General features: G+C 34.1%; 1 protein-coding gene across 5 annotated transcripts in view; it reads right to left on the bottom strand.

Moving 5' to 3' along the window:
- The window catches only part of LOC114031420 (protein quaking), a 193,290-nt gene that overhangs the window by 44,105 nt on the left and 126,254 nt on the right, over positions 1 to 22,931 (bottom strand). For all 5 annotated transcript variants that reach the window (XM_027846494.1, XM_027846493.1, XM_027846495.1 and 2 more), the window contains exon 4: positions 19,768 to 19,911. In XM_027846494.1, coding sequence (XP_027702295.1) covers positions 19,768 to 19,911 — 144 coding nt within the window. The remainder of the gene's footprint in view (positions 1 to 19,767; positions 19,912 to 22,931) is intronic.

The following is a 22,931-nucleotide window of genomic DNA, read 5'->3' as shown; positions in this document are numbered from 1 at the left end:
AGAGAGAGAGAGAGAGAGAGAGAGAGAGAGAGAGAGAGAGAGAGAGAAGTACTTTAAGAATCACTGTCAACTTGGGAGAAAACACTTTCAATGGAGTGGTGGGGTCAGAAGTCATATTGTAAGAGAATAAAGAAGCAGCTAAAGAAGGTAATGAATGAGTACAGGCAATCCATCCGAGGACTTTGGATGAAGAGGAGGAAGTTATATAAGATAAAGTGGCCCTGAGTACTTAGCATTGCCTGCTGAACCAATATAAGCCTAACCAGTCTGGTGACCTAACTAATTTCAAAGATTGGACACCAGGTGATATATGTGCAAATTTGTGATTTGAGATATATGATGGTGTAAAAACTTTTACTGAAATAAATTAGAAATATTTTGAATCATTAAAGTATCAGAGAAACATGGGTGAGATTTGTTGAATATTTTATCACAAAAGTCTTAGATTATTGAAAAGCATTTTATAAATCTTAAGCTTCTATGTAATTGTGAGTTGCTATTAATTATTATTAGATGAAGGCATAAAAAATTGACATTTACTATTTTAGTAAAAGGATCTGTATTGGAATAGTATAAATTAAAACAATAAGTCTTATTCAAAAAGAAGATATTATTTAGTTGGTTATTTGGTTTCAAAAATGAATTCATCCTGAATATCTATATTTTAGTCATTGTATTCAAAAGAAGTTTACCATTTTAAGCCATGGTTCACTTAGAAGAGATTGAGAACAAATAAAGTGTAAAATAGTGATGCAAATAAAAATTAAATAGTTCTCAACTAAAGAAACTTCCTAATTGGTGTATGACAAACTAATTCATCATATCAGATTTCTTAGGGTTTTTTTTGTTTTGCAGAAATCATTTCATATTCATCATCTTAAAACATTTTAATTTTTCAAAGTAATTTTTTCTGATAATTACCCATTTAATCTTAAGGTCCCTATGGTGTTAGTCATTTGCTGTTTACCACAGAACTTCAAATAAAGATACAATTATATTTGATGTGAAATCTTCAGAAATGCAAGCACAAATTTTTTTTAGTATCAATTCACTGTAAGGGTAAAGAATAAACCTATATAAGACTACTATTAAAATAGCAAAATACCATTTTTTGGTCAAATTCTGCAAAATGATTATGGGGAAATGCACCAATATTTCCATCCATACAAAGCAATTTTTGTGAAAAAGATGTTCTGCTAGGAAGAAACATTATGAATCCAGAGCAACATAAAAAAAACGAAGACAAAGCAACCAAGTGTTTCCCTAAGGGTGTATACTTAATGTTAATGCTTACACATATATTTATAGATAGAAAATTATTGGATTATAGATAGGTTATTGTTAATATAAGAAAATAAGCCTACCTGATAAGTAGGTTTACAACATACTTTAAATGTAAAACTTTCACTCAATTCACAGTTCTACCATGGCATCTCCCAGTGGTTTTTTTCCTAAAATAATTGCGTAATTGGGATGTTGTAAAGGGAAACACTTTAGAAATCTTAATGTACTATAGTAACAACTTAATGTAACACACACACACACACACACACACAAATTATTCAATCATTATTTAGTGACCATTCTTACTTGTGAGAAGCCCCACTACAATTAGCCAGAATGGTCCTCTGAATCATAGTGTGGTTTGCCAGTGATTTCACTGAATTAGTAGTCTAGTAGAATCTTGCATACCACTCCCATAGCATTCAAGAACCCAGCAGCATGCTCACAGCACACTATCACCCTTTAAAAAAATATATTGCTGTAAAAATCCTATCTTCATCAATTATCTAAGGGCCAACAGCCTGGGGTTTTCATCCTCCTCCCTAACTTGGATTATCTTAGAATTCAATCAATCAGTTGGATCATTTGTTAAGTACTCACTTTGTGGGAGACTCTCTGGGATGCTCTGGGGATACAATACAAAGAATAAAACAGTCCCTCTCCTACTGAGAGACAAATATACATACACATATGTATCATAAACAGAAAGTAAATACACATAAAGTAATTAAATGAGGAAGTCTGGGAAGAAAACGATAACAACTGGGAGAACAGGAAAGGCTTAATGTAGAATATAGTACTTGAATTTCATCTACTTTATACAGAACATGTAAGCAAATGAAGTTTAAATATAGAATTACACTTCCTTGAAGTTCAGACTTTATACTGTATATTGCCATTTCAGTAAAGATACACAAAATATTTCTAAAGTAGAAAAAACAAATCTCCTAGACTAGGCAGGTCCTTATGACATATCTACAAATAGACCAACATCTGTACATATAAAAAGATGAGAGAAAAATAAAGCTTTTGATGGCTATTTACTTAAAATTAAATTTTCCTTAAGCATAGACTATAAGCTTATTTTTTTCAGATTTTATTATTTATTTTTAGTTTTCAACATTCACTTCCACAAGATTTTGCATTCCAAATTTTCTCCCCATCTCATCCCTCCTGACCCCAAGACAACGTACATTCTGAATACCCCTTCCCCTAATCTGTCCTCCCTTCTATCTGCCCTCTTCTCTTCTCCCCTTCCCCTTCTATTTTCCTATAGGGCAGGATAGATTTCTATACCCCATTGCCTATATATCTTATTTCCCAATCACATGTGAAAACAATTTTTAACATTTTTTTTTTAAACTTTGGGTTTTTGAGGCCTGCTCCAGATTCACTGAGGCCTGTTTTGCCTGCATGCCCACACTGAACTGCATTCCTCTCCCAATCCTGCAAGACAGACCTTTCCAATCAACCACCCATCATTTCTTGGGCTGGAAATTTGTTTCGCTCTATCTTTTTGTGGTTTCTGCTGCTCTAGAATTTGTTTAGAGCCATTTTTTACAGGTATTTGAAGAGGTTTGGTGGAGAGCTCAAGGAAGTCCCTCCTTTTACTTCTCCATCTTGGCCCCGCCCCTCAGACTATAAGCTTATTGAGGGACAGTTTTATTTTTATCTTTTTTATCTTCATATCCCAAATAACCAGCATATCACTGGCTTAATAAATTCTCATTGATTTGATTTATAGATTCAATAATAAGCAAATCATTTTATATTGATACTAGAAATAACTTTTATTTTGCAAGTTTGTAAGGATTTAAGTGGTATACTGGATAGAAAATTAAATGTGGACTTACAAGGACCCAAGCTCAAATCCTAACTTTTCAAGCTGTGTGATTCTGGGTTTCCTCATCAGTAAAATGGGTATAATAATAATACCTGATAGGACTGATGTGAGGATCAAGTGACATAACATGAGTAAGCACTTTGCAAACCTTAAATCATATAAATAATAAATAATGTTAATTATTTTATTTATTGAATTTAATGTAAGCCGGAAGTAGCCATGTCCTGATGGACAGAGAGTCCCAATCATGAAGAAATGGGTTCAAGTCCTGCTTTGGGACACATTAGTTGAGTGACCTTAAGAGAACTCAAATTACTCTCCCCAAGGTAACTAATATTATGTGAGAAGTTACTGCCCTTTATTTTTTTCCCCAGTCCTTTTCCTTCAAGATTTCTTATAGCATCTCATATTGTTGATGGTCTCCTCCTCCTCCATATCCTCTCCTCCTTAAGTTTTCATAACCCTGTTCTCTCTCAGTTTTACTTCTACCTGCCTGGCCACTCATTCACAATCTTTCTGCAGAATCTGCATGCCTAGGTATATTCAAAGGTTGCCCTTAATAAAAGGATTTGTTCTGTGAAGTTGGATTCAGTCAAAGGGCTACACTTGAGGACCTAGAGGGCCACATGCAGCCTCGAGGCCAGAGTTTCCTCACCCCTTATCTAGACTCTCTAATCAGCTCCACTGGAGTTACACTTGATGTAGATGTCTCACAGCTCCATTCATCCAGATAAATCTTTCTCTTGAATCCATTCTGCATTACTGGGTACTGGACTTCTCTGACTGGACATTTCACCAGGATCTTAAGTGAAACATATCCAAAACAGAATAATCTTTTGCCACAAATCCTGAAAGCATAATTTCTCTTTTTGTGGATGGTAATGCCTCCTTCTAGTCACTCAAGTATGCTACCTTAAAATACCCTCAACTCCTTATTCACCCTTAATATACAATCCAGTCTCCAAATCTCATGCATTCTACATTTACAATATTGTTTATCTCTTTCTCTCCATTCATGCAGTCACCATTCTAACTCATACCAGATCTAACGTGCACTGTAAGATTAACCTTTTAACTGATCTCCCTGCAATTAAAACCTCCTGATTCCAAACCACCCTCCATATACTTGCCAAATAGATACTCCCTAAAACAGAGCTATAACCGTATCACTCCCTTGATCAAGAAGTATAAACACTCACTACCTATAGCATAAAAAACAAAGTGCTATATAATTGGATTTTGTTCCCTCTTACATTCATTTTTAATAGCTCCAAATTCTCTCATTCCCTCCTCCATTTATTAAGGAAAGCAAAATGACAGTCATTATATAAGTAAAGTCATGCAAAACATATTTCCAGATTAGTCATATTGTTGTCTTCCCCTCCATCTCTGAAAAAGGAGAAAGAAAAATAAAGTGAAAAATAATATGTTTCAGTAACTACTCATCAGAGAATTCATCAGATCTATCTCTGGAGTAGAGAGCATTTTTCATCATGAATCCTTTGGAATTCTCACGGATCACTGCACTGATCAGAGTAACGAAGTCCATCACAAATGATCGTTGATATAATATTGCGATTACTGTACAATGTTCTCCTGGTTCTGGTTTACTTCATTTTACATTAGTTCATAAAGGTCTTTCCAGGTTTTCAAAAACCATCCCCTTCATTCCTTCTTACAAAACAACAGCAGTCCATCACAACCACATACAACAACTTTCAAGTATTCTCCAACTGACGAGAATCCCCAATTTCTAATTCTTAGCCACAACAAAAAGCTTTCAGAAATATTTTGTACACTTAGGGCCTTTTTGCTGTTCCCTGATCACTCTGGGATACAGACCAAGTAGTGGTATTACTGGGTCAAAGGGTATGCACAGTTTTATAGCCTTTTGGGAATAGTTCTCAAGAATGGTTAAATCAGTTCACAACGCTACCAACAGTGCATTAGTGTCCCAATTTTCCCACACCCTCTCCAGCATTCATCATTTATGTTTTCTGTCATATTAGCCCAATCTGACAGGTGTGAGGTGTTACTTCTGAGTTGTTTTAATTTGCATTTCTCTAATCAGTAGTAATTTAGAGAATTTTTTCATGACCATAGATAACTGATTTCATCTGAAAACTGACTATTCATACTCTTTGACCATTTGTCAATTTGAGATTTATTTATCAATTTTTTATTTATCTTATTTAGTTTTTCATAACCCTGTTTTCTCTCAGTTTTACTTTGACCTGACTGGTTTATTTATCAATAATTTATGAATTTATCAAATGAATGATCATTTATTAATTTTTTATGAATGCTGTTATTTATTCTACCTCTTTTGGAAAAATTCTTTGGTAACTGGATTGGTATAGCACTAAATAAGTAAACTAATTTCGGTGGAGTTGTCATTTTTATAACAGCTCAGCCCACCCACAAGCAATTAATATTTCTTCAATTGTTCAGATGTCTTTGTGTGAAAAGTGTTTTGTAATTGTTTCCATATAGTTCTTGAATATATCTTGACAGGTAGATGTCAAAGAATTTTCTATCCTCTGCAGTTATTTTACATGGAATTTCTTTCTGTTTCTTCCTGCTGGGTTTTGTTGGTATTACATAGATTTATGTGGGTTTATTTCATATCCTGAAACGTTGTCAATTGTTGCAATTAGCTTTTTAGTTGATTCTCTAAGTATATTATCATATTGTCTACAAAGAGTTTTGATAGTTTTGTTTTCCTGATGCCTATTCTTATTCCTTCAATTTTTTTTCTGGTCTTATTGCTACAGTCAGCATTTCCAGTACATAGAGTAACAGTGGTGACAATAGACATTGTTGCTTCACCCCTGATCTTAATGGGAAAGCTTCTAATTTATCCTTGTTACAGATAATGCTCACTCTTGGTTTTAGGTAGATATATGTATTTTAAGAAAAGTTCCACTTGTTCCTATAGTTTCTACTATTTTTAATAGGAATGAGTGTCATATTTTGTCAAAAGCTTTTTGTGTTATCTATTGATGTTTATAAAAAATAATTATATATGACTTTTGTAACCGATATGGCCAATAATTTTTGTTTTCCTAATATTAAACCAGTCCTGCATTCTTGGCATAAATCCCAACTGGTCATTGTGCATGATTGTGATATATGGCTGGAGTTAACTTGCTAGTTATCGTATTAAAATTTTTTGCATCAATATTCATTAGGGAAATTGGTCTATAGTTTTCTTTCTCTGTTTTTGCTCTCCCTACTTTAGTTATCAAAATTGTATTTGTGACACAGAAGGAATCGTATTGGGATACATTGTTCTTTAAATGTCTGGTAGATTTGCTAAATTTGACTGTTTGTAACTTTTACCCATACCTTATGGTTCTGCCCTCTTGGCCAAAAACAAAACAAAACAAAACAAAACAAAAATCTAATCTCTCTTTCACATGACAATTCTTAAAACACCTGAATACAGTAATCATGACCCATTTGAATCTTCTTTTCTACAGACTAAATATGTCCAATTCTTTTGCCCGATCTTTACATCATAGACTCAAGGTTCTCCTCCTTCTTTCAATGCTCTCCAGGTTTGTGATGTCCTCGTAAAGCCATGATGCTCAGAACTGAATACGACACTCCAGGTGAGGTATGATAAGGGCAGAAAACAGTGAGATTACCACCTTCCTATTCGTGAAAGGCATATCCCTCCTGAAGGACCTCACTGAATTTGTGCACATGGGGGTAAGGGAGAGTTGAGTGATGTTATGCAAGAAAAAAAAAGAGTGTCAATGAAAAACATTAAAAATAAATTGAACATAGCAGAAAAGAGTACAGAAAAGGATGCAGACATGAAGGTCAGTGCTGAACTATCATGTTAAAGTTGATATATACTTTAAAAACAAGCTATTTGTGTTAGATTCATGTGGTCTGGTCACTATATAGGGAAATGTTCATGTTTGTTATAACTTAAATTAAAAATGAAAAATAAAGGTTTACTGTTGAAAATGTAAACAGTTAGATAAAATGAAGTGCATCAACCAGAGAGGTAGAATTGTACAGTGATTACTAACATCAGATTTTTAATCTTAGCTCAAATAATGTCATTGAGCAATACAGAGAATAGGTAGATTGAGTAGTTTTCTCCTGAGAGATTCATTCTTGGGAAATAATTTAGAATGTAAGTTTAATTTGAAGTGGGTCATGGTAGTCCTTTCAAGCCGGATTTCCAAGTTTGTTTCTGCCCAGAGAAAATTTGGATGAAACAGTCAAGAAAAGCTGGAGTAACATGCACTTAGAGGTAATGGATGTCTACCCCAGATACGAGGATTTAGAAGGACATCAAAGCTATGGTAAAGTTATAATCACTCTGAATACGGGGGCAGACACTGGATGAAAGTAGGGATATGGACAGAGAAGTCTGCAGAAGATAGAAAGGATCTGGCTCCCAGGTGATATTGGTGTGACTAATATATTTATAGGTCTTTTAAGAAAAATTTAAGTATCTACTACGTGAAGTATCTACTATATGTTAAGCACTGTAAAAAAACCAAAAACAAAAAACTCAAAACTATGGTTCCTGATCTAAAGGAACTCATATTCTGGTGAGACACAACATCTAGATAAAAATACATGAACAAAATATACATACATTGTATCTGCTGGAAGGCACTACTAGTACAAAGGGGACTGGGAATTTTTTACAAGTTGGATATGAGTTAAATCTTGAAGGATGCAAGGAAGTGGAGGTGAGGAGGGAGCACATTTTTGGTGAGGTAAGAGCCAGTAAAAAGGGAAAGAGTTGAAAGACAGGAGTACTGTGCATAAAAAGAGCAGGTGGCTGGATAATAGTGTATAGAGGAAAGTACAGTACAAGAAGACTAGAAAGACAGAATTTTAAGATTATTAAAAGTATAGAAGGACCAACAGCTAAAAATGACAAGGCCAAGGGATTATTTCTCTATGACTTCTGTAAATATGAAGAAAAGCCAAGACAATGATGAATCTATATTCTCCAGTACATCAGAAAATGGGTATGGCTAGTATCTATGTGGATAAAACAGTAATTCTTGGAGATACCTAAACTAGGAATGTGATTACTGATGGGGGAAAAAAAAGAATACATAGTATTCAACAGCATTGGACCAGCTCTACCATATACTTCTAGAGGAAAAGACACATTTATAGGCTTTTATTTCAAGAAAAACTAAATAATGTGAAATTATAATAAACTTGGCCTAAAAAAAAGAGGTATATAAGAAGAGTCCATTTGCCCTTTGGCTCAACTGTTTCAATATAATGATTAGTTTTGTTGAATTTTTCTTCTTTTTCTTTGTTATTACAAGGGATTTCTCTCTGGGGTAGAGAAAGAGATACAATGGTAAATATAGGTGATGTGAAAACAAAAGATAAAAACCAATTTATTTTGGAAAACAAAATTACATTAGATTTTAAGATGGCTGTATACTGAATTGAGATGCTGTTAAAAATGTATATAAAATAAAAAATTGTATCTACCTATCAGATTTCACTGTTTTGGAAGTTGATGTAAATATCTTCGTTGTATAGCCTGTCCTATCTCAATATTTTACATACATATAATGCTTTATAAAAACAAAATTAAATGCCAATTCATAGCATGCACCATCATATACCACAACAGACACAAAATGCTTTATAAAAATAAAATGACCCTCCAATTCATGGTCTGCCCTCATTATAAACCACAGTACTCTAAAAAGAATTAGCTGTTTTGATATTACAAAGCTAGTTAAAATAGTTTTCTATTTAAATATACCTTTTATTCCTCAACTCATTCTGAAGTATACAAAATGAGTCAAATAATGATGATTTAAAGTAGACTTGTACTAAGATTAAGTAGTTCAAAATACAAATAAGAAATCACACAACAAAAGTCATTGAAAGTGTGTGTGTGTGTGTGTGTGTATGTGTGTTTAATTTCAAATCCTATAGCCCTGTGCACATACTGGAAAATTCTACAGGTTTTATTTCATTGACTTCAGCATTCAGTTGACTAAACACTTTTAAAGAACATTTTGATAATAAAGAACTAAAATATTATTTTTTATCACTGACTAAACACAAAAAGCTTGTCATATTGTGATTCACCAAATGATCGATAAAATTTAGATAATGTTTACTACAAGCTAGGCACTGTGCAATGTACTTTATAATTTTTATCCCATTTGATCCTCACAACAACCCTGCAAGATAGGTCCTAAGAGGGAAAAAGACCCAAGTGACTAGCCGAAGGAAAGAGAAGGTATTTTAGGGGTTTTTTCTCCATGGCATTAATGGTGGTTTTCTGGTGTTCTGCCTGGTTGATATGACAGCATTCATGTCTGATGGCATACTGAGGTCATATAATGTTTTTCCTGCTCATATCCTTGCTCTGGTCTTTATATGTATACTACAGCACAGCAGCCACATGTAACCTCACATGCACCTCAGAATAATGTGAATTCAGACATACAAATAGATTTGGTTTGTTTCAGAGTTTGTTTCCTTTTTTTCTCTTCTTTACTGCCCCTGAAATCATAATAAAGATTAATCTGCAGATGATCCAATTTGTTCAGTCACCTGTTTTGTGCTGGTACAGTAAGAACACTAGGCAGTGGCCAGTCTGATATTAACCCACTGGGATAGGAAAATGAGTGTACTTCTCTGTGTCTAAGTTTCCTCATTTTTATTTTCTGTGGTTTTTTTTTTCCTTAAAGGAGGAAAGGAGTCATTTTTAGGCTTTAAACAGTGATTATTCCAGTGAAGAATTGATATACACAATGGTATTTTGTTATAAGAAACAAACTGATAAAATAATATTGTTTTGGAGCAGAGAGTGATAATTTCTGGCCAATATGCCCTTATGTAATATATTGGGCATAGAAAAAATAATGAAGATAGTGCCATCACTTAACTTTTCTATATTTCACTTTCTTTAGTAAAAAATAATTGCTCAGGTCCTTTCTTATTCTAAACATCTTTACATATATCCTGGTTCTCTCACTTCTCTCCTCCAATGACTAACAGAGGAAACAAAAACATTGTTAGTTCATTTCCAACAGTCAGTACAGCCAAATCTTTTTCAAAGAACCTCTGAGTTATACTGAATGAGTGAAGTCAAAAAAAGTATTTTTTAGGGTTTAAATAACTGAGATGAAAACTCCTTTATCAATTACACTTCAGAAGAATAGGATGCTCTCTATTTTGAAATATATGAAGACAAAATATTTGTATTTCTTTAGATAAAAAATGACCACAAAGTTAAATAGCTCTTTAAGATTTAAGAAATGCTTCATAATTGATTATCTGTTATCAAAGGATGAAATATAAAACTGAATCTGATGGCAGTATAAAAAACCCCTTAAACACAATAATTATGATTCTCAATAATCTTTAGCTAAGCAGTCACCTAGTATTCCATATCACTTCTGTAAGGCAAAAGATGTTGAATTATTTCTTTTGTAATTATTAAAAAAGAAAGAAAAGGTGTCTGGAACAACAAAATAATCCTGACTGATCAAGTTACTGCGATAAATTTAAAGCTTTAAGGACAACTTTAAACCAGAGATTGACATAACTAAACAAAAACAAATCAGAGTTTTACTTAGTATTATTTTTTTCAAGCTCACATTACATAATAATGTTATGAAGTACAGACAGAATTTTAATATATTTAGTGAATCAAGATCATCACTTCTAAGTATGTTAATGAAAATAATACAGTATCCTTTCTATCTACAGCTCAAACTCCAGAAAATTATACTACCTTTAAGCCAATATTCTGTTTTCAGAATAGATCACTACGGAAACTATGATGTCACAAATGAGATTTGGATTTCATATGAGAAATGTAAGACATTTCTCAATTAAAGCAATAAAAAAAAATCTGATTTTCCCCTAGAATTTATTAATGGCTTTTGAATAGAATCTAAGAATACATCTAATCATCTGTTCACCTGGATGGAATAAGTTTCTGTATTCTGCTTACAAAGAAATACACTATACAGAAATCCATACTTATGGGATTCATAAATAAGGAATTCTTTAAGTGATAACTGATAATCCCAAACAGATTAAGGAAGAATCAGAAACAACTTAGAATCTTCTATAAACCTAATTAATCAATCAACAAGTTATTTATTAAGTTTGTAGACAACATGCAGATATAAAGAAAAACAATTCCTACTCCAAAGAAATATTCTACGTGCATGAAAATTCCCTATAGGAGAATTCTCTGCTTGAAAAGAATTGTTAGGAAAACTGAAAAGAGGTATGGCAAAAATTATATCATATTCCAAAATAAGCTCAAAATAGATACACAAGACTCATATTAAATGTCACAAATATTAGGCAGTCAAAGAATATAAACAATTCTAAAAAAAAATCACAACACAAAAACAATAAAATATTAACAATCTCCAGATGACCAATATTAAGAGAAATGGAAATGAAAATAATCCTGAAAGATTTCACCTCATATTCAGCATAATGGCAAAAAACATAAAAGATAGGGAGAGTCAATTTTGATTGGCTGTGGGAAGATGGGAGACATACTAATACTCTACTGGTGGAGCTGTGATTTAGGATTAAATATTTGGGGAAATAATTTCAAATTACGCAAATAACTTGACAAACACCCATATTCTTTGACTCAAAGATTCCATGACGAGGCATACACCACAAAGTGGTAATTAATAAAAAGAAAGGCCCCACAGACATCAAAATATTTATAGTAACACTTTTTGTGGAACTGGAAACAAAGTATAGAATCCCCACAGATTTGGGCAATGGGTAAAAAAAAAAAAAATGTAGTACATTACAGGTATAAAAAGAATATACTGTATAAGAAATTACACGTATGATGAATACAGAAAAGGATGGAAAGACTTACATGAGTTGATGCAAAGTGAAGCAAACAGATCCTGAGGAAAATGTATGTATTATGATAGCAGTAATGTAAATACCAAGACTCACTATCACAAAACAAAAATAAGTGTTACAAAACAATAAACAACAAGGACAGTCACAGAGAAGAGATATAAGAAGACAGTTTATGTTCTCCCCTTCCCTTTTTTTATTATCTTGATCATTTTTGTTTATTTCTCTTGTATTTATTTAATGCAGTTTTTTTTTTAATTATGTGGGATAGTTCTCTGGGAGAAAACAGCAGAGTAATACATGGAAAAATTTCAGTGATGCAAAAATAAAATCTCAATTACATTTTTTAAAAAACTGCAACATTAAACAATGAGAACACAATGCAGTCTGGTACTTTATTTGGCCACTGCAACATGGAGCAGTCTTAACCAAGCAAGGGACAGAGAGAATCAAAAAAGACAGAATAGTAATTTTTATTAGTAGTAAATTTAAAAGCTTTTGCACAAATGCAGAAAAAATGAGGTGAAATGCAGGTGAGTTACAGGGAGTCACTGTAACAAATATTCTGGATGAGATTTTGCTATCTAGGATATACAGGGAATTAACACAAATATGTAAAATAAGTAATTCCCCAATGTTTAAGTGGATATGAACTATTATTAGCCACGTAATGAAAGTATGAGCCACATGAAAGACTGTTGCAAATCACTAAATAATGCAAATCAAAGTAACTGGGATTTCACCTCACACCTAGAAAATTGGCAAAGATTTAAAAAGTATGGAAAGTGTCGATGTTGGCGGGAATGTGGAAAGGTAGGCACATTGCTATGGTGACTAGTAAAGCTGTGAACTGTTAAAGTCATTCCAGAAAACTAGTTAGAATTATGTTTTTAAAAAACTGAAATACTTACACCCCTTTATCCCATAAACTCAATTGCTAGTCATTAACTCCAAGGAGGTGAAAGAGAGATGGTTCTCCCATACACTAAAATATTTTTAGTAGCAATTTCTGTGGTAGCAAAAACAAAGGGAAAAAAAGCAGATGCCCCAAAACTAGGAATGGCTGAATTAATTATGGTACATGGCTATAATGGAATGTTCAAAAAACATGGGAAAATTTGTATGAACTTATATGAGGATAGAGGCAGCAGAATTTAGAAAACAAGAAACACAACTACTGCAGAGACTGTACCTGTTAATTTTCCTAAGGGGAACTCAGCTGGCGAGGAAACTATCTCCATTGACAAGTTTGGAAACTTCTCTGCAACTTGAAGTCTCAGAGTGTTGCCTAGGGCACTGAGATTTTTTGGGTTGCAATTGTTTCTGTTTTGGCCAGAAACCCTGAGGATTTTCCCCATTCAGACTGATTTTTTTTTTTTAAACTAGGTAAAGAAGTCATTCTCTGCCTCATAGAATGGGTACTGCCTCAGTCAAACTGATACCTGTTAAAGACTTTAGCTTAAAAAGGCCAAGGTCTTCCACTTTATCCATCCCCAGTTGTCCTGATCTACATCTGGCCACTGGATCCAAATGGCTCTGGAGGACAAAGTGAGGGTGGTGACTTTGCACAGTCCTCCTTCACTTAAATCCAATTCACTTGCAAGACTTGACTTTACTTTTCTAATGTCATGGGTCCTCTTTGAGAAGGAAGGACAAACATCACCTTCCATGTAAACTGTATATAGCCTGAACAAGTCCTGTATTCTTGGTGTAAATACTGTGACCCTAAACAAATTACTTCCTCTCTCTCAGACTGTTTCCTCATCTCCAAAAAGAGAATAATAACAGTACTCGTAGGATAGTTGTCAGGATCAAATGAGGCAAATATGTAAAGTGCTCTGCAAACTTTAAAGTGTTATATAAATGCTAGCTATTATTAATACATTTAATCACTAATATAAGTAATTTAAAGGAGCTGGATAAGTGGGTTTTGGGATGGCCCAAATGATATCTCACGGAAAAAATACTCCCTTTTCTCTACATAAATTTCATTTTAACAAGCTGAGGCATTTAAAAGCAGTTCACATTCCAGCAACAAATTTGGCAGCACTTTTAAAAAAAGAATGTCATGGTAGCATAAATAAGTGAGTCTCAATAAACCTCTAATAATTGTGACAGGAGACATAGCGATTAGAATCTGATACTGCTCCCACACCCCAATATTCTTTACCAAAAAAACAAAGGGCTGGACTAGATGAATTCTAAAGTCTCTTTAAGTTTTAAATTGATGATACTACCCACACTGCCTTCTCCCTCAAAAACTTTTCAAATGTTATCCTGCTAAGGAAAAGAAAATCTCAGCCTGAGGGGTACATCTGGATTGGGAAGGAAAAGGCAGTTGAGAAGACTTTGCTCCGATGTTGGTGGCAACACCCCTGATTTTATGGATAAAATAACCTCCATCTTCTTTCCCTAGCTTTAAGTTCCATAAAGTCATTGCCCTATTCCAGCAGCAAGAGCTATGTTGAGATCAGTGAAGGAATGAATAAAAATGGAAAATTATTCGATGTATAGTGTACTTTAATAAATATTTCTTGACGGAAAAACATACTCCATATTTGTGTATAGTAGTTGGTATCACCAGACCACACTAATATCGCTAAAGCACTGCAAAGCAGACTTCACTGTAATATCAACACTCATAAAACATGAATGGGCCTCATGTCCAGTAAGGACAATGATAGCCCACCTGAGTTTCAATTCAGCCCACCACACTGATGAGCTAAGCAATCATGCACAAATTACTTCATGTCTATGAGCCTCAGTTTACTCACCTATAAGAGAAAGGGGTGGAAATGATAGCACTTGATTCACAGAATGGCTCTGAGGATCCAATCAGCTAATATATACAAAGCTCTTTGTCAAACTTAATGGCTCCCAACAACAATATGGATCATAACCCCACATTTTTTTCATCCTGTATAATCTATTTCCTTTCACAAATTCTCTAAAGGGGGCCCCAACTAAGATGCTCAGGGATCTTCTAGCTTTTTTGACATTGACTGAATACAAATGTAGCCTGGGGTCACCCATTGTTTTAGACAACTTGCTACGCTGATTACACATCTCTCTCAATGTTCTTTATTTTGATTCTGTGGTATAATCCTTAGTTGGTAAGATATTACAAGCTCTTCGTATAGCCACATGTAACTATTCATTACCTTCTAGGTAAAATCTCCATGTTAATTTACTTATGTTTCTAGTTAGTACCTCACCTAAACGGAATATAATTCCTTTTGATTAATTTCCATTTTTTTGTTAATTAGGAAGTTGAAGGCTTTGGTGAATTTTGTCTCATAAAGCAATCCTAGTATTGATAGATTAATAAATCACTGGTTTAAACCAAAAAGTAGCAACTATAATAATACTTACGATTAATTATTTTTCTCTTTTTGCGAGGCAATTGTGGTTCAGTGACTTGCCCAAGGTCACACAGCTAGTATGTGCTGTGTGTTGTGTGTCTGAGACTAGATTTGAACTCAGGTCATCCTGACTTCAAGGCCAGAGCTCTACCCACTGCACCACCTAGCTGCCCTAAGTTTGAATTTTTTTCCTAGGAAAATGGTGGTTTTAAAGAATGGTCAATTATTAATTAAATTCAATAAGATCTATGAATAAAAAGCAATGTTAAAAATTAAGTAATTCAAACATCCTCAAAGTTTCACATTTAGAAATTTGAGTATCTATTGCAACAAATACCATTACAAAGAAGATTCAGTAGGACAAAATTATTTCAACAAAACAGAGGACAGCCTCTAAACTAGTCCAAAGTACTTCGTATAATGAATAATGTAATGTAAAAAAAAAAATTGCTTCCTCGGATCCTGGCTCAATTTGCAGTCACTTATAGTAACACAAGTACATCTTTGTTGTTAACGCTAAAGGCCGAAAAGGGGAAGAAGAGGAATTAGTATAATTTTTTGGGGGGTGGGACAGGAGGTAGAGATGGGGTGATAGTAGATACGACACCTTTAAAAACTCACTGACAATTTCTAACTCAAACTTTTAAAACTTCATTACTAAAAATCCCAATGAGAGACAACAAAGGAAATAAAGAAGTGTGGGTGGCAATTCTAATTTTCATACTGAATTCAAAGGACATTAATTCCTTGTTAATACAGAACAGAATAGATAAATCATAACTACATTATCATTCTCCCCATTCTAAAGACTGGAAGATGATTTACAGCAACGTGTTGAATAAATCTACAAACAAAATTGTTGTTATTCTGTAGTTTCCCTATGTTGGCTAAATAAAAGAATATGGACAAAAACTATATTCCACATACAGTGAGGGATTGTACAGTGAGGGAATACTCACATCAATAATACTGTTGTTCAGTCATTTCAGTTGTGTACAACTATTTGTGACCCCTTTTGGGGTATTCTTGGCAAAGATACTAGAATGGTTTCCCATTTCCTTCTTCAGCTCATTTTACAGATGAGGAAACTAAGGTAAACAGGGTTCAGTGACTTGTAAGGTGTCACACATCTAGTAAGTGTCTGAGGCAGGATTTGAATTCAGGTCTTCCTGATTCCAGGCACCACACTTTATCCACTGCACTATTTAGCTGCCTCTACACAAATACCAACATAATATCAAAACAAAATACCAATAAAATAATTTGGAAAGGACACATGGAGTTAGCTTTCATACAATTTTAAAATTACATTAATTTGAGGATTTAAAGATTTAGAGCTAAATGGGATTCCTAGGCCAACCTCTCTCATTTCACAGATAAGAAAACTGGAGCCCAAGCATGGTAGAATAACTTGCCTGTGATGACAAAGGCAGTAAGCCGAGTGTCCCTTCTTTGTGAAAAACTTTTCAAAAGCTACCTAATGACAATCAAGTCAAATTCAAATTTTTCGATCTGGCATTTTTTTTTTTTTAAGAACTTTTCTCATTACCTCCATTTCTAGTACTCAGACTGGAACATTCTGTTTTCTGAACACAGTTCTTTTCTCATGTTCTCCTCTTCTTTAAATCACTCGAAGGCACCTTCCTCTCAAGACTAGTGAATTCCTGTCTATTCTTCAAAATCAAATGCTATCACAGCATCATAAATTTAGAGCCAGAACAGATTAGGGATTAAGGCCAAAAGAGTTTAAGCAACTTGCTGCTCAGGGTCAAACAGCTAGTGCCAATGAAATGATCTGACTGCAGGTCTTCGTGACTTCAAGTTCAGCACTTTATCTATCACATCATGTTACCGATATCTTGTTTAAGATACCTTCACCTGGAAAGTGTTGTTGACTAGTCCAATCACATATAGCACAAGGACTGTACCACTCCTGAGCGGATATCATGCATTACAGGTGTTATTTGTGCATGCCATATTCCCAAATTAGACTATAAACTCAAAGAACACAGGATATCTTCGTCTAAACTCAGAATTCCCCTACAGCATCTAACAGTGTTACCTACATAAAGGAGGTATTTCATGTGTAAGTTAAAATATATAGTCTTTCTGAAAATTGAAAACCTGCTATAAATATCTAGTGATTATCATCAGATTAATGAGACAGGGAATGGAAAGAAAGGAACGGCTATTTTAGAGCATATTTTAGAGAAAAACTTGGAAACTGACCAGATAAAGGAAAGGTAGAAGAGAGATGAGTCAAAGGTTTCAAGTCTGTTTTATTGGCCTGTGTCATTAAAAAGATCATAATATGCTAAAGAACCGGGATCATAATATTATTATAATATTAGAGCTCAAAGGGATTTTTGATTGTAATAATCTGCTCTAAGAGCAGAAAGGTGCCACAGTAGATAGAGCACTGGGCCTGGGGTCAGGAAGACCTGAATTCAAATCTGGCCTCAAACAATGATTGGCTGTGTGATCCTGGGAAAGTCACTTAACACTGTATACCTCAGTTTCCTCACATGTAAAAAAATGAGGTAAAGAAGGTAATGGCAAACCAGTCTAGTATCTGTGCCAAAAAAACCCCAAATGGGGTCACAAACAGTTGGAAACAAATGAACAACAACCTGATCTAACCAAGTGGTGGGCTTTGGAATTAACGTAAAGACCTGTAAACTTCTGTAGTGACAGTTACATAAGCAAAACTGAATATTCTATAGTTTGAATAAATATCTGACACCCAAGATATTTTTCACACAAGATATAATATTAATAACAATAATAAGATAATAAATATGACTTATAGATATAATTGTCATTTAGTAAATACAAATTCATTTGTAACTTACTGAGTTCACAATAACTATATGCAATCATATTTTTTCAATCAACAAACAAATTTAATAGCTATAGTGGTTGGTATCGACACTTTTCTGATGTAAGCTACAATAAGAGTCAAAACTATAATCCAGGTCTCTGAAGTCTCCAAAATGCTTTCCATCTTCAAAATGCCTATTACACTGCTAAGCAAACAGGTAATAAACAATTAAGCACTTACAATGTGCCAGACACTGTGCTAAGCAATAATACAAATATGCAAAAAGATAGTCCCTACCCTCAAGGAGCTTACATTCTACAAGGGAAGACAACCTAGAAAAGAAGCTAAAAAGCAGAGAGAAAGGGAACAGGAAGGGCAACTGCTCAACATGGAATTATGATGGAAAAGTCATAGAAGTCACAAAGCAGTAAAATCAGGAAGGAAATGATAGGTCAGTGCAAACCACCTCCTGAAGTGAAGGTTTCAGTACAAACCACCTCCTGAAGTGAAGGTTTGGGAGTTCATGGCTCTGCCCCTCAATTACACATTTCCTACTTAGATGTGCTACTCTTGGACTTCTTCACCATGCCTCAGAAAGACCATCATTGGAAAAAATGTTATCATCATGCAGTATCAGTCCTGGTACTCACACCTTGTCACTGCTCTTTGCCATTCTTAGTAGAGGGAATATCCAATGAACCCAAAATCCACCCCTAACCCCACCCCCCCCAAAAAAATCACCAGGCTAAAAAAAAAAAAAAAATCCAATGAATCGATTAGTCACCAGGCTAAAAAGTCTTCATTCTTTAATGAACACAAGAACTGACAACTATTTATCTACTGAACAGTGTAAGTAAGGACTCAGATGTATAGCAAGATTACTATTCCTTAACCTTCCTTTAAAAAAAAAAGATGCTTATTCACTCGTACAAATGGCAAGAAGTTACACTTTAAAGGATTTATGTAAGATACTCCAAAATAACAATTTTATAAAAATTGTCTCAATAAATAAATAAAAGTTTTCCATGCAATTTACAGTGACTTCACTACTCAAGCTAGAAGTGAGAAGACAATTTTTTACACAAATGTGTGCAATTATATTTCTGTAGTTACATTTACAACAATGTACTACTCCCAAAACATAATATTTAATTTTTTTAATAAAGCTGGTATAGCCTTCATCTATTACTAAGCAGTCTGAAATCATTTAACATGGTAGTCTAAAAAGCTGTCATCTATTATGTCCACTCCTGCCCTCCCCAATGAATAAAATTCAGGCATCCCTTAGAGAAGAAGAGTGAAAGGTTAGCCAATTTTAAGAAAGTCACAGCTAATTAAACCAACTTTTTTAGGTAGAAGTTGTATCAAATGTTTATGTGATCTGACACACATAAATCCACTTTATCGTCCCTGAGAAAGAAATCAACATTTCTCTATAAATAGCATTGCACAAAAGAAAGAGAATTACTCACATTGGAGGGATAAATATAAAATCAAAATGTTTTCCCAACATTAATTGGACTAGAAATTGATAGGTCAGGAATCAAATGGGAAAATTCTACAAGAAATATCTAAAAATTATTACTTACTGCAGGTACCAACAATTTTTTTACTTCTTCAACAGCTCTCTTCAGTTTGATTTCTGCTCTATTCTGAGCATCTTCCACAGTGATTAGTACATGTAAATCTTCATTTAGGTGCTCCCAATTAGGTTTGCCTCTGTTTTGTTCCTCCTAAAAGAAAATAAAATAATACTTATATAGATCTACGACCTAGCTGATACCAATTCTATTCAATAATATCAAACATCCATTATTTCACCTTCTGCAAAATCCTGTTTCATCATCCCACTGACATGGAGGTGATGGCTTGAAGAGTTACAACGGTGAGAATAAATTATGTCAGGTTCTACCACACTGGAAAGATGTAATGTCTGCTGTTCAAGGACCAACCTAGATAATTGCAGAAGGCTGACTGAAACATAGTAATTTCATATACTGCAAAATGTAATAATAATATATTGTTACAAGGGCAATGAGGTGTTCTAGACAGAATGATGGACTTGGGAGTTACAAAGACCTTGATTCAAATCCTACCTCTAATATTTATTAGTTGTATGAACCCAGACAAGTCATTTAACCTGAGACAAAGAAAACTTTCAAAGAGTGAAAATTACAAACCATTGTAATGTGCAAAGATGGGAGCTCCATAGTGACAAAATCATGGGTGCTTGGTATATTGACAAAGAGAGTAAGAAAATTAATACCCTTAGTTCTGATGAAGGGGGCAAATCATCTGCTTGTATTTTTTTTCCTATTCAAAGCTTTTAAAGGATATGATGGATGACCATATTGAGTACAGAGAAGAAAAGCCATACTTAGAGGAGTTTAGAAAGGAACTATTCCATATTTTCAACCCAGGAATTTGAGCCTCATTAGCCACAAAGTCAACTTTGGTAGGGTATCAGTATACTGTGAAAATGTCAGTACAGAGTGGTATATGCCACCATTTTGCTATCTGTCCTTTTGAACTAGGGACAACTGCTACAATGGTGATTTGGTCCAAGGAATCCTCTCATTCTGAAATTCATGCCTCTGTCCTAACTCTATAGTAGGCCTGTCTTAAGGTTTTGCAATAATTCTAAGGGAAAAAATTAGGGGGCTCAGGCTCCTTTTCCTCTCTGTTCTGTATGGCCAAATGGGCATACATATGAATCAATAAATCTAATGTCTTTCAAATAATAGGAAATTAATATATAAATGGGGTCACGGAGAGTCAGACATAACTAAAACGACTAAACAACAACAAATTATATAAGACACAATAGAGTAGAGAAGCCAGCTAAAGGGAATTATTAATTATGTCCAAGATATACAGATACCCTCTCCCTCATAATAGAACATAAAGCTAAGTAGAGAACAGAGTAAGTATATACATTAAAAAGGTACGCAAAGCAGCTCCTGGCTACAACAAATGGAATGCAGGAAAAAGGACAAATACAGTATTTTAAAATTATTCCAAAGAAATATTTACAGATCACTTCTTTACCAGGCATGGGTACCAATAGATATGTCCCTTGTAGAAACATATGTTAATTATTCCCAGATAGTATCTGAAATGTAATGTTTGTTATAAAGACAAACATATATAGCCTCTAACAACACACTACAGTCCTGATCCTCCAATCCCACTCCTTAGAAACTGAATTGCAGAAATTTAAAAGTAGGAGAACTTGAGGATCCATTAATTCAATCATCTACCACTAACACATAAATCCCATACAAGTTAGCTTCTGTCTAATGCTTCCAATGCTAGGGAATGTCCTGAAATTGTGGAACATAACAGAGACTGTCATCCTTTCAACAGAATGATTAGGGATTGCTATTTTAAGACAACTTAAAGCTGAAACAGAGCAAGGTGACTGCTAGAAAACTGTGGATGCAGTTATGATGAGTTTTAATGGTTGAGCAAAAAGAAATTCTAGAGTTAAAAAAAATTTCCCTACACAATGTGTCAACTCACAGTTTTCTTGTCCCAAGTGAGGAATCAAAGTGCTGGACCAAGTTTTTTAAATATACGACAACTAGCCAACTTAATTTTTTAAATCACAGGACATTTAAAATAGCCTACTTTTTGTAGCAATGCCTGGCACATAGTAAGCAATAAATGTTTGCTGACCAAATACATAAATCAGGATTTTATCATATTGATACCACTTGTCACATACAAAATGCTAATTCTTTCAAAGAGACACCAGAAAACACTAGTGTCAGCTTATGACTATTATCATGAATGCCCATGATCATGTCAATCCACCTTAGATGAATTCTATCACAACAATGTCCATTAAGTATTTCACTTACTGAAAAATCCTACTAATACCTGGTTAAAAATATAGAGATAGATAGCCCTGTCATGAAGAGAAGGCCACAAGGAGTTAAATAGAAAAAAAATTCTATTGGTTATCAGATTGAACAGATAATTTCATCTTAAAGCTATTAAGAAATAGAGCATCCATTTGCCTATCTCAGTAGTTCGCTCCAATGTTTACTGCATATTCAGTCAAGAATTTGTTCTAAGTAGTACCTAATTGAGAGACCTCTCAATTTACTTAAGAAAGCAATTAGGTCACCCCCTTTGCCCTTTCTTCTCTCAATAAAATGTAATGCCTTTAATTTAAAAGTTATTTTTCATCCTTTGATTCATTTCATATTCTTCCTTAAATATCTCAACTGTGGTGACTTAATAGATAAAATATTGTGAGGCATGACACAAAAGATTTTATACATATACACACATACATACATAATATATACGTGTGTGTGTGTGTGTGTGTATATATATATATATTTTTTTTTTTTAAACACATCCTGGGAAAATTGTAGACATCCCTTTTCCCTCTCAAAGAGAACCTAAAACGTAGACTAATATTCAGCTAAGTTAAGCATGACATATGTGGAGCATCTTCCTTCTGTAGTTATATCTAGCCAATCCTTTACCATCCTATATTGGTATATTATTCTTTATCCCTAAGCATACCAGCCACCTCCAATTCTCACTACTGAGTTTAAGAATAATCTTGTAGGGCCATTTCTTTCATTGATCAAGAACAATGAGTTTGAATCATTACTTTAAATTATGTTTTGGTTCTAAATTCTCTCCTAAAGTGTTCAAACCACAGCTAAGTCTTTGGGCTGGCCCTGACAGCAATCACCCAGGGAAGGCAACACTGGGAGGAAAGAGTCATTTCATC

Source organism: Vombatus ursinus, unplaced genomic scaffold (genome assembly GCF_900497805.2).
Source record: "Vombatus ursinus unplaced genomic scaffold, bare-nosed wombat genome assembly UNPS02015175.1, whole genome shotgun sequence".
Classification (NCBI taxonomy): Eukaryota; Metazoa; Chordata; class Mammalia; order Diprotodontia; family Vombatidae; genus Vombatus; species Vombatus ursinus.
This window is presented reverse-complemented; position numbering and strand designations above follow the sequence as displayed.